The sequence below is a fragment of the Notothenia rossii genome (genome assembly GCF_949606895.1).
Source record: "Notothenia rossii genome assembly, chromosome: 10".
Classification (NCBI taxonomy): Eukaryota; Metazoa; Chordata; class Actinopteri; order Perciformes; family Nototheniidae; genus Notothenia; species Notothenia rossii.
In genome coordinates, this window is record NC_136908.1 from 629,114 (window position 1) to 643,053 (window position 13,940).

At 44.3% G+C, this 13,940-nt stretch overlaps 1 protein-coding gene across 1 annotated transcript; it reads right to left on the reverse strand.

Moving 5' to 3' along the window:
- Nucleotides 1–66: 66 nt before the first annotated feature.
- LOC307020995 (GON-4-like protein) lies at nt 67–12,004 on the reverse strand. Its single transcript, XM_079652691.1, has 6 exons — nt 11,755–12,004; nt 8,979–9,122; nt 8,602–8,867; nt 5,353–5,455; nt 649–733; nt 67–487 (listed from the first exon to the last, which is right to left on the reverse strand). Exons 1-5 carry the CDS (start codon nt 11,962–11,964, stop codon nt 668–670), a joined length of 789 nt encoding a protein of 262 aa, XP_079508817.1. The 5' UTR covers nt 11,965–12,004; the 3' UTR covers nt 67–487; nt 649–667.
- Nucleotides 12,005–13,940: the final 1,936 nt, after the last annotated feature.

Sequence of the window (13,940 nt, forward strand, 5' to 3'; positions counted from 1 at the left end):
CTTCAGGAATTGCGTTCCCTAGTTACAGTTTAATGTTCTGTTCAATTAGTTCAAAGAGTAAATCAGTGAGAAATGTAAAGGTATTTTATTGAAGCGTTCGACCTTCACTCATATTCAATATGAATAACAAACAGGTCCATTTACACACATTCATAGCTCACATGGGCTGCTGAGGCATTGTGGGTAATATCCAGAAACAGTTCAACCGTTAACACATTTTTTAAAACTAACTTTTAAGAAAAAACATAAAACAAAATAAATAAAACAAGAAATAAAAAAGAAGAACTAAGTCTATCTGAGTCTCCTGAGGTCAGAGGTCAACCTGTAGAACATTCATCAGGTCAGAGTTCATCGATCCTTCTAACCCCTGGAGAGAGACTGAGCGTCCATACCTGTTACAGTGTGTGTGAAGGGTGTGTGTGCAGTGTGTGTGTGCAGTGTGTACAGTGTGTGTGTGTGTGCAGTGTGTGTGCAGTGTGTGTGCAGTGTGTGTGCAGGGTGTGTGCAGGGTGTGTGCAGGGTGTGTGTGCAGTGTGTGTGTGCAGTGTGTGTGTGTGTGCAGTGTGTGTGCAGGGTGTGTGCAGTGTGTGTGCAGGGTGTGTGTGCAGTGTGTGTGTGCAGTGTGTGTGTGCAGTGTGTGTGTGCAGGGTGTGTGCAGTGAGGAGCGTCAGTGGTCAGGCGTCTTGCTTCTGGAGAGGAACAGGTTCATCAGATGGTCGAAACGCAGACTCACCTGCAGGAGACAGGAAGCTGTGAATTAAACAACAGAAGAAAAAGACCCCCCCTGCTTAGGGGTCTCAATATATATATATATCTATATATATATATATCTATCTATCTATCTATCTATAGATAGATAGATAGATATACAGTGGGGCAAAAAAGTATTTAGTCAGCCACCAATTGAGCAAGTTCTCCCACTTAAAAAGATGAGGCCTGTGATGTTCATCCTAGGTACACCTCAACTATGAGAGACAGAATGGGGGGAAAGAATCCAGAAAATCACATTGTCTGATTTTTAAAGACTTTATTTGTAAATGATGTAAAATAAGTATTTGGTCAAAAACAAAAGTTCATCTCAATACTTAGTTATAAACCCTTTGTTGGCAATGACAGAGGTCAAACGCTTTCTGTAAGTCTTCACAAGGTTTTCACTGTTGCTGGTATTTCGGCCCATTCCTCCATGCAGACCTCCTCTAGAGCAGTGATGCTTTGGGGCTGTCGCTAGGCAACACGGACTTTCAACTCCCTCCAAAGATTTTCTATGGGGTTGAGATCTGGAGACTGGCTAGGCCACTCCAGGACCTTGAGATGCTTCTTACGAAGCCACTCCTTCGTTGCCCGGGCGGTGTGTTTGGGATCATTGTCATGCTGAAAGACCCAGCCACGTTTCATCTTCAATGCCCTTGCTGATGGAAGGAGGTTGTCACTCTAAATCTCACGATACATGGCCCCATTCATTCTTTCCTTTACACGGATCAGTGGTCCTGGTCCCTTTGCAGAACAACAGCCCCAAAGCATGATGTCCCCCCCCCATGTTTGTGTTCTTTGGATGCAACTCAGCATTCTTTCTCCTCCAAACACGTCTAGTTCAGTTTTTACCAAAAAGTTCTATTTTGGTTTCATCTGACCACATGACATTCTCCCAGTCCTCTTCTGGATCATCTAAATGCTCTGTAGCAAACTTCAGACGGGCCTGGACATGTCCTGGCTTAAGCAGGGGGACACGTCTGGCACTGCAGGATGTGAGTCCCTGGCGGCGTAGTGTGTTACTGATGGTAGCCTTTGTTACTTTGGTCCCAGCTCTCTGCAGGTCATGGACTAGGTCCCCCCGTGTGGTTCTGGGATCTCTGCTCACCGTTCTTGTTTCTCATTTTGACCCCACGGGGGGAGATCTTGCGTGGAGCCCCAGATGGAGGGAGATTATCAGTGGTCTTGTTTGTCTTCCATTTTCTAATAATTGCTCCCACAGTTGATTTCTTCACACCAAGCTGCTTACCTATTGCAGATTCAGTCTTCCCAGCCTGGTGCAGGTCTACCATTTAGTTTCTGGTGTCCTTTGACAGCTCTCTGGTCTTGGCCATAGTGGAGTTTGGAGTGTGACTGTTTGAGGTTGTGGACAGGTGTCTTTTATTCTGATAACGAGTTCAAACAGGTTCCATTAATACAGTTAACAAGGCACCGACTGGCCATCGGGAGGACCGGGAGGGTGTGTGTGTGTGTGTGTGTGTGTGAGGGTGTGTGTGTGTGTGTGTGTGAGGGTGTGTGTGTGTGGGTGTGTGTATGTGTGAGGGTGTGTGTGGGTGTGGGTGTGGGTGTGGGTGTGTGTGTGAGGGTGTGTGTATGTGTGGCGCGAGAGAGAGACCTTACGTGTATTGTTGTTGTTGTTAGCATCTGGTGCTAGCTAGCTGCGCTAACGGATATCAGGAGCTGTTTCAATGAAAACAGAGGAGCGATGAACTATTTGAATCGACTGACAGCTCAAATATAAATGTAAAAAAATGTACAGATAAAAAAAGTTTCACAAAGATAGGCATATTTCTGACATACATATTTCTTGTTTTAAGTAATTTAAAGGAAAAACACAATTAGTTATAATTTCCTGTTAAAAAAATATGCATCTGTCATTTCCGTCACAATGCAGAGGTTCACAAGAACAGCAGTTTAAATGCCCATTTTTTGTACATTTATTTACAACTATAAATATTTGAGAGTGCGTTGAGAGATATTGTTGTGGAGAGTCATTTATATAGAAATCACAAAATACATTTGTGAATCCTTCTGTGAGCATTTATTAATATTGAGACTGATCTGACTCCATGCAGATGTTCAGCTCACCTAGGAATGGTATCATTGACTTAATGTTCAAATACATGTTGCTCTTCTGTCTGTATTGGTCACATGATGCCCCTTGACTGAAATGCTTCCTGCTCAATACCCCCACTGGGATGTAACGATATATCGAATATCGCGGTAAATAGATGTCTCAATACCGTCGTGAGACCGACAAAATCTACAGCGATTTAAAAAAACAAACCTTTATTGAACCAGGTGGTCCCATTGAGGTCATCGATCTCTTTTTCACGGGAGACCTGTCCAACATGGCAGCAAGTAGGTTACAACGTGAACACAAAACAGATAACACAAAAGGACATTGTGTGTACAGGACTACATGTACACACCTAGAGACATTGACCAGTACCAACAGTATGTTTATATCTCGCCTGTCAATAAGCCTCACCTTCTTGGCAAACACCATATTGTGTTTGAAGTGGTGGAGAGACAATGCACAGTTTGACCCACTGCTGCCCCCCATGGCCAAAGCATATCTCTCTGTCCCAGCAGCATCAGTACCAAGCGAGAGAGTTCTTTCCACAGCAGGGGATATGTAGGATATTGTATACGCCCAAACATCCCAGCTTCTACCTGGACATGATGACTTGCTCATATTCCTGAAAGATAACCTTGATGATGCTGAGTGAGTGAGTGAGTGAGTGAGTGAGTGAGTGAGTGAGTGAGTGAGTGAGTGAGTGAGTGAGTGAGTGAGTGAGTGAGTGAGTGAGTGAGAGTTAATGATCTAATAATGGACCATTGATCTGTGGAGGATCTGCCGCGGTTTGAGGGCCTGCCGTCCACCTGCTGTTGGAGACCTACTCCCACCTGTTGGGTGCTACTGTGCGGGGGAGGCCTGGTCCTGAGATACCGCGGAGAAACCGGAGTGTTGCCACACTGCTGCTTGCCTATTTCCTTGCTGCTGTCCTGACGTGTTTTGCTTCGGGAACATCGTGGATGCTGTTGAGCTGGACTGGGAAAATGGCAAATGTCGTGTTTCTGCTGTGCCTTTTTTTGACTGCGCTGGACAAGGAGAAGTTCGCTAGTCATCCTGAGAAGTCTACTGGATCCAGGTCTGTTCTACCGCCCGCAGTGGACATCCCCTGTACGGTTTTGGATGTGTTGCACAAACAATTACTGGTTGCCTTGTCGCGGACATTCATTTCGTCAAATGTTTGTCTTTCTCACTTGCCTGCTATGATGGTTCTTCAGAACAGTTTTTTGAACTCTAATCTCACTTTCGCGGAGTTTGCTGGTGACTCTAGAACAGCTGACAATGTATGTGTGTTGGTTAGGAGAAAAAGCTGCTTGGTATTTTTATTGTTGTTACTATCAGGGAATGTGCAGCCAAACCCTGGACCACCCAGTAGCAGCAGTAGTCAGATAGCTACTCCTGCTGATTTTATTTCTAGGTCTGGGTTGGGATTCATTCACTTAAATGTGCGCAGTCTGTTACCTAAATTAGATTTTGTCCGTATTTGGGCGAGCTCGACTGACGCTGATGTCATTGTCTTATCAGAAACGTGTTAGATAAATCCATCTTGGCCTCTGACGTCTACTTAATGGTTACAGTGTATATCGCACCGACCGTCCTAAAAAAGGTGGTGGAGTTGCCATTCATGTGAAAAATAAGTTTTGTGTAACCAAGATGGTTTCCAAATCTATTAGTAAACAACTAGTCATGGTGGTGGGCTGCTACAGACCCCCCTCAGCTGGCAAGGACTCTTTATCTTCATTGGCAAAACTGTTATCTCAACTTGCCTACAAGGAAATAGTGCTGCTTGGTGATTTGAACTGGGACTGGTTAACTTCTGTGTCAGAGGATTTTAAAAACCTGCGTACCTCTTTGAACATTACTCAGATTATAGCACAGAGAGATGGGGTTACTCATGTTCCCTGTTCACATGATAAATACTAGGAACCTGGCACTTCCATGCCTTTTCTCATCTAAACTATTCAGTACTTGTATCTCTCTATCGTGACATAAAGATGAAACCCCTCTCCAGAAGTGAGATGCTTTTGCCGCCATCACTGTTGACTGATGAACTGCTGCAGCTGAAGACTGACTTTCCTCTTCTTTGAAATGTTCTTATGTCCATGTTGTCTGGGGGAGAAAACATATCAAACCAAGAGATCGTCAGCTTTGTATTAACAATGTCCTGAACACTTGGTGTGTGTGCCTTACCTCCGCTACCGGCATCGCTGCATACAACAGATCTGAGCTGTCTACCGTAACTATGGCAACACTCCTTGAACATGCGTGCACTATGTGAGAATCTGCCTTGGTGCAAAGCAGAGGAGTTTCATTGATTTGGGCGTTCTCTCAATAAGCAAGTGGAATGGATTTGATAGTGAAGCGCTGACACAGCGCTCTACAGAGAGCAGGGAGAGGGGATAGACCGATTCACGGACTTTCCACATGGTAGAAGTGGGGGGGTCTAAACTAATCTTTTGAAAAAGAGGGGGGGACTTGTCCCTCATATAATGGCTGCGACGCCCATGTCTTATATATATGATTACCTGCTGAGGGGTCTTGTCCTCCAGCTGCTCTGAGATCAGGCTGAAGGTGCTGCTGCTGGCTCCTCTCTGCTGGCTGGAGGTCAGGATGCTGCGGTCCTCCAGCCTGTGGGGGGGGGGGATATGTACAGTCAGAGAAGGAACAAGTACTCACATCCTGTACTCAAGTAGAAGTACACACATCCTTTACTCAAGCAGAAGTACACACATCCTTTACTCAAGCAGAAGTACACACATCCTTTACTCAAGTAGAAGTACTCACATCCTGTACTCAAGCAGAAGTACACACATCCTTTACTCAAGCAGAAGTACACACATCCTTTACTCAAGCAGAAGTACACACATCCTTTACTCAAGTAGAAGTACTCACATCCTGTACTCAAGCAGAAGTACACACATCCTTTACTCAAGTAGAAGTACACACATCCTGTACTCAAGTAGAAGTACACACATCCTGTACTCAAGTAGAAGTACACACATCCTGTACTCAAGCAGAAGTACACACATCCTTTACTCAAGTAGAAGTACTCACATCCTGTACTCAAGTAGAAGTACACACACCCTTTACTCAAGTAGAAGTACACACACCCTTTACTCAAGTAGAAGTACTCACATCCTTTACTCAAGTAGAAGTACACACATCCTGTACTCAAGTAGAAGTACTCACATCCTTTACTCAATTAGAAGTACACACATCCTGTACTCAAGTAGAAGTACACACATCCTTTACTCAATTAGAAGTACACACATCCTGTACTCAAGTAGAAGTACACACATCCTTTACTCAATTAGAAGTACACACATCCTGTACTCAAGTAGAAGTACTCACATCCTTTACTCAAGTAGAAGTACACACATCCTTTACTCAAGTAGAAGTACACACATCCTTTAGTCAAGTAGAAGTACACACATCCTTTACTCAAGTAGAAGTACACACATCCTGTACTCAAGTAGAAGTACACACATCCTTTACTCAGGTAGAAGTACACACATCCTGTACTCAAGTAGAAGTACACACATCCTTTACTCAAGTAGAAGTACACACATCCTTTACTCAGGTAGAAGTACTCACATCCTTTACTCAAGTAGAAGTACACACATCCTGTACTCAAGTAGAAGTACACACATCCTTTAGTCAAGTAGAAGTACACACATCCTGTACTCAAGTAGAAGTACTCACATCCTTTACTCAAGTAGAAGTACACACATCCTGTACTCAAGTAGAAGTACACACATCCTTTACTCAAGTAGAAGTACACACATCCTTTACTCAGGTAGAAGTACACACATCCTTTACTCAAGTAGAAGTACACACATCCTGTACTCAAGTAGAAGTACACACACCCTTTACTCAAGTAGAAGTACACACATCCTGTACTCAAGTAGAAGTACACACATCCTTTAGTCAAGTAGAAGTACACACATCCTTTACTCAAGTAGAAGTACAAACATCCTGTACTCAAGTAGAAGTACACACATCCTTTAGTCAAGTAGAAGTACAAACATCCTGTACTCAAGTAGAAGTACACACATCCTTTAGTCAAGTAGAAGTACACACATCCTTTACTCAAGTAGAAGTACACACATCCTGTACTCAAGTAGAAGTACACACATCCTGTACTCAAGTAGAAGTACACACATCCTGTACTCAAGTAGAAGTACACACATCCTGTACTCAAGTAGAAGTACACACATCCTGTACTCAAGTAGAAGTACACACATCCTTTACTCAGGTAGAAGTACACACATCCTGTACTCAAGTAGAAGTACACACATCCTGTACTCAAGTAGAAGTACAAACATCCTGTACTCAAGTAGAAGTACACACATCCTTTAGTCAAGTAGAAGTACACACATCCTTTACTCAAGTAGAAGTACACACATCCTGTACTCAAGTAGAAGTACACACATCCTGTACTCAAGTAGAAGTACACACATCCTGTACTCAAGTAGAAGTACACACATCCTGTACTCAAGTAGAAGTACACACATCCTTTACTCAGGTAGAAGTACACACATCCTTTACTCAAGTAGAAGTACACGCATCCTTTACTCAAGTAGAAGTACACACATCCTCTACTCAAGTAGAAGTACACACATCCTTTACTCAAGTAGAAGTACACACATCCTGTACTCAAGTAGAAGTACACACACCCTTTACTCAAGTAGAAGTACACACATCCTGTACTCAAGTAGAAGTACACACATCCTGTACTCAAGTAGAAGTACACACATCCTTTAGTCAAGTAGAAGTACACACATCCTTTACTCAAGTAGAAGTACACACACCCTTTACTCAAGTAGAAGTACACACATCCTGTACTCAAGTAGAAGTACACACATCCTTTAGTCAAGTAGAAGTACACACATCCTGTACTCAAGTAGAAGTACACACATCCTTTACTCAAGTAGAAGTACACACATCCTGTACTCAGGTAGAAGTACACACATCCTTTACTCAGGTAGAAGTACACACATCCTTTACTCAAGTAGAAGTACACACATCCTTTACTCAAGCAGAAGTACACACATCCTTTACTCAAGTAGAAGTACACACATCCTGTACTCAAGTAGAAGTACACACACCCTTTACTCAAGTAGAAGTACACACATCCTGTACTCAAGTAGAAGTACACATCCTGTACTCAAGTAGAAGTACACACATCCTTTAGTCAAGTAGAAGTACACACATCCTTTACTCAAGTAGAAGTACACACATCCTTTACTCAAGCAGAAGTACAAACATCCTTTACTCAAGTAGAAGTACACACATCCTGTACTCAAGTAGAAGTACACACACCCTTTACTCAAGTAGAAGTACACACATCCTGTACTCAAGTAGAAGTACACATCCTGTACTCAAGTAGAAGTACACACATCCTTTAGTCAAGTAGAAGTACACACATCCTTTACTCAAGTAGAAGTACACACATCCTTTACTCAAGTAGAAGTACACACATCCTGTACTCAAGTAGAAGTACACACATCCTGTACTCAGGTAGAAGTACACACATCCTTTACTCAAGCAGAAGTACACACATCCTTTACTCAGGTAGAAGTACAGATACTCGTGTTTTAAAATACTCTGGGGAAAGTAGAAGTACTGACTAAACTTCTTTACTCAAGTAAAAGTAAAGAGGCTTTGAAATGTACTTCAGTAAAAAGTACCCATAGCTAACAGCTGTTTTAAAGAGTACCTGACCTCCCTTTATATTAACGCGACCACTAGTTTGTGTGTGTGTGTGTCCTCACCGGGTCCAGATCACTTTTTCGTCACTCAGAGTCATGATTTTGGCGCCGTCGGTTTGCTCTGACTCCGCCTCCTCAAGTAGCTCTGACTCCGCCTCTTCAAGTTGCTCTAATTCCGCCTCCTCAGGTCTCTCGTCTCTCTTGCTGTCCCCGTTCAGAGGAGGATTCTGGGAAATGGAGTCCGTCTCTACGGCCCGGCCGTGAAGCTGCTTGAAAAACTCCCAGAATTCCTTGTGCAGGTCGCCATGACAACCCAGGAGAGATGAGATCTGAGAGCAGAAAGTATTGTGGGATGGAAATAAAAAAATCTAACATAATTGACTCTATAGTTAATATATGTTTAGATAATCAATGAATGATGATCATAACGTGTTGCTTACCTGCTCCATGTCCTCAGGTAAGGGGGCGGAGCTCCCCTGCAGCACTGACACCACCTGCTGGAAGGGGGCGGAGCCTTCTCCCAGGCCACGCCCCAATCTGCGGAGGAACCTCCGGCTGCGTTCAAACAGCTGCTGCTCTACCAGCTGGAAACACCACAGAAGAAGAGAGGCCTTTTAACACTGAGTCCTGAACCCTGACCTGAGTCAGCATTATGAGTCCAGGGGCCTCATGTACAACGCCTTGCGTAGGATTCACGTGGGAACGTTGCTTACGTAGTAGAAATCCGAAAAATAGGTACATACATTTTCCGCCATTTTCCAATTCACCAAACATTGCGTACCAGCGAGGAAAGTGCGTACGGCACTTCCTACGCCGGTTTCCCTTTCTAAATCACAACCGACTCGAAATGCGGTGCAGCTTTAGCGGGTTTCACGTAACGCCCGTATCTGCCTTTAAATAGTCAAAGAAACGCCCTTTCATTCATTCATTCATTCCTTCCTTCCTTCCTTCCTTCCTTCCTTCCTTCCTTCCTTCCTTCCTTCATTCATTCATTCATTCATTCTGACTGACTGACTGCATGGAGAAGATCGCAGGGAATGAGGACAGAACAGCTCAAACATCTCACACCGTGTCAGGTTCTGGTTCTTTTGGGGAGGTGGAGATAAATCATATTGTTTGGTGGATGCAGTTTGAACCAGAGGAGCAGCATGGAGGTCGGATCGTCACCAACATAAATAAATAAGTGGTCCGAAAAAGGTTCATGACAAAAATAATACACATAGCCTTCCTCAGGCAGTGCGTTTGTACCGGGGACAGGAGACCCCCCCCCTTGATGAGAAACTAAGACATGATCGAGGAATCCCTCCGGAGTGGAGTCATGACGACTGGATCTGAATTATTGTTTTGTATTTGGTGGTTTGTGTCCCAGCTGTCGATCAGCTGTGCGCAGCGTCTCCACTGCATTAACTATATACCCATAATCCACCAGTTAAAGGAAATATAACTAATGTGTTGTGTTATATCAGCTGTACAGTTTACCACATGGTGCTCTTAGTTTCCATACCTCCTGTGTTTTATGAGCGACTTATCAAGTCTTAGCAAACGGCATAAAACATGATTAAACGTGAGAGTATATAAACCATGCTCGTATCATCAACCTATAGAAATGCAACACGGCGTCAGTTCAGACGTAATCCTGTCCTCCTGCTTACCGCATCATTTATGAGAAAACATTTCATAACATGAACACAACATATTCCAGGTGGTTTTAAATAACATATCTGTATTTATTTATTTCTCCAGTTATGTTTCTGTGAGCTCTGAGGAGTCTCAAACAGGCGTTTGTTAAATCATTTTAAGATTGGCTTTAATCAATGTTTGAAAATGAATTCTTCATATCTGATAAATGAGAGGTAACATTTTATTGATGGTATTATTTCCACATCTCTCCATCCTTCCTTCTGCCAACGGGGTCTCAGTTTCTCGTCTCTCCCGTGTTTGTGCTTAGTGCGTACGCATGGGTTAGAGTTTTCGTGGAGGACCGCACGTTTTCCCGTCAAGTTAGTATTTTATAAATCGCAAACATTGCGTAGAAACTGGCTTACGCCATTTTTTGAGCGTATATCCCTTTATACATGAGGCCCCTGGACCCTGAGTCAGCATTATGAGTCCTGAACCCTGAGTCAGCGTGATGAGTCCTGAACCCTGACCTGAGTCAGCATTATGAGTCCTGAACCCTGAGTCAGCATTATGAGTCCTGAACCCTGACCTGAGTCAGCATTATGAGTCCTGAACCCTGAGTCAGCATTATGAGTCCTGAACCCTGAGTCAGCATTATGAGTCCTGAACCCTGAGTCAGCATGATGAGTCCTGAACCCTGAGTCAGCATGATGAGTCCTGAACCCTGAGTCAGCATGATGAGTCCTGAACCCTGAGTCAGCATTATGAGTCCTGAACCCTGAGTCAGCACTATGAGTCCTGAACCCTGAGTCAGCGTTATGAGTCCTGAACCCTGAGTCAGCACTATGAGTCCTGAACCCTGAGTCATTATTATGAGTCCTGAACCCTGAGTCAGCATTATGAGTCCTGAACCCTGAGTCAGCATTATGAGTCCTGAACCCTGAGTCAGCGTTATGAGTCCTGAACCCTGAGTCAGCATTATGAGTCCTGAACCCTGAGTCAGCATTATGAGTCCTGAACCCTGAGTCAGCATTATGAGTCCTGAACCCTGAGTCAGCATTATGAGTCCTGAACCCTGAGTCAGCGTTATGAGTCCTGAACCCTGACCTGAGTCAGCATTATGAGTCCTGAACCCTGAGTCAGCATTATGAGTCCTGAACCCTGACCTGAGTCAGCATTATGAGTCCTGAACCCTGAGTCAGCGTTATGAGTCCTGAACCCTGAGTCAGCGTTATGAGTCCTGAACCCTGAGTCAGCATGATGAGTCCTGAACCCTGAGTCAGCATTATGAGTCCTGAACCCTGAGTCAGCGTTATGAGTCCTGAACCCTGAGTCAGCGTTATGAGTCCTGAACCCTGAGTCAGCATTATGAGTCCTGAACCCTGAGTCAGCATTATGAGTCCTGAACCCTGACCTGAGTCAGCGTTATGAGTCCTGAACCCTGAGTCAGCATTATGAGTCCTGAACCCTGAGTCAGCGTTATGAGTCCTGAACCCTGAGTCAGCGTTATGAGTCTATATACATATAGTTTCTTTATAGCCTAACATTAGCCGCCTTTAGCTTAGCGGCGGTGAGGTCATGTGATATATCTCTCACCAGTCCGCAGCACCTGGCCTGTGATTGGCTCAGGAAGGCAGCGAAGTCTCTGAGCAGCTGAGGCCACGCCCCCAACACGACTCGCAGCTCACTGTACAGACACACCACTGAGGAGGGGGGGGAGAACCCATCCAACACCTCTAACAGGTGATCAGAGAGGGGGGGGGAGGACTGCAGCGCATCACACACCTGCACAGAGAACACACACATTAACACACACCTGCACAGAGTACACACACATTAACACACACCTGTACAGAGTACACACACATTAACACACACCTGCACAGAGAACACACACATTAACACACACCTGCACAGAGAACACACACATTAACACACACCTGCACAGAGAACACACACATTAACACACACCTGTACAGAGAACACACACATTAACACACACCTGCACAGAGTACACACATTAACACACACCTGTACAGAGTACACACACATTAACACACACCTGCACAGAGTACACACACATTAACACACACCTGCACAGAGTACACACACATTAACACACACCTGTACAGAGTACACACACATTAACACACACCTGCACAGAGAACACACACATTAACACACACCTGCACAGAGTACACACACATTAACACACACCTGCACAGAGTACACACACATTAACACACACCTGCACAGAGTACACACACATTAACACACACCTGCACAGAGTACACACACATTAACACACACCTGCACAGAGTACACACACATTAACACACACCTGCACAGAGAACACACACATTAACACACACCTGCACAGAGTACACACATTAACACACACCTGCACAGAGAACACACACATTAACACACACCTGCACAGAGTACACACATTAACACACACCTGCACAGAGAACACACATTAACACACACCTGCACAGAGTACACACACATTAACACACACCTGCACAGAGAACACACACATTAACACACACCTGCACAGAGAACACACACATTAACACACACCTGCACAGAGTACACACATTAACACACACCTGCACAGAGTACACACATTAACACACACCTGCACAGAGAACACACATTAACACACACCTGCACAGAGTACACACACATTAACACACACCTGCACAGAGAACACACACATTAACACACACCTGCACAGAGTACACACACATTAACACACACCTGCACAGAGTACACACACATTAACACACACCTGCACAGAGTACACACATTAACACACACCTGCACAGAGTACACACACATTAACACACACCTGCACAGAGAACACACACATTAACACACACCTGCACAGAGTACACACACATTAACACACACCTGCACAGAGTACACACATTAACACACACCTGCACAGAGTACACACATTAACACACACCTGCACAGAGAACACACATTAACACACACCTGCACAGAGTACACACACATTAACACACACCTGCACAGAGTACACACACATTAACACACACCTGCACAGAGAACACACATTAACACACACCTGCACAGAGTACACACACATTAACACACACCTGCACAGAGTACACACACATTAACACACACCTGCACAGAGAACACACATTAACACACACCTGCACAGAGAACACACACATTAACACACACCTGCACAGAGTACACACACATTAACACACACCTGCACAGAGTACACACACATTAACACACACCTGCACAGAGAACACACATTAACACACACCTGCACAGAGAACACACACATTAACACACACCTGTACAGAGAACACACACATTAACACACACCTGTACAGAGAACACACATTAACACACACCTGCACAGAGTACACACATTAACACACACCTGTACAGAGTACACACACATTAACACACACCTGCACAGAGTACACACACATTAACACACACCTGTACAGAGAACACACACATTAACACACACCTGCACAGAGAACACACACATTAACACACACCTGTACAGAGAACACACACATTAACACACACCTGCACAGAGTACACACACATTAACACACACCTGTACAGAGTACACACACATTAACACACACCTGCACAGAGTACACACACATTAACACACACCTGTACAGAGTACACACACATTAACACACACCTGCACAGAGAACACACATTAACACACACCTGCACAGAGAACACACACATTAACACACACCTGCAAGAGAACACAC

What these genes read in the sequence shown, in the direction of transcription:
- LOC307020995 (XM_079652691.1), bottom strand. Translation starts at nt 11,964, where the DNA reads ATGTGTGTGTTCTCTGTGCAGGTGTGTGATGCGCTGCAGTCCTCCCCC. An exon ending in AGGCCAGGTGCTGCGGACTG is followed by an intron (nt 9,123 to 11,754) that starts GTGAGAGATATA and finishes TGGTGTTTCCAG; the next exon opens with CTGGTAGAGCAGCAGCTGTT. An exon ending in TACCTGAGGACATGGAGCAG is followed by an intron (nt 8,868 to 8,978) that starts GTAAGCAACACG and finishes TTCTGCTCTCAG; the next exon opens with ATCTCATCTCTCCTGGGTTG.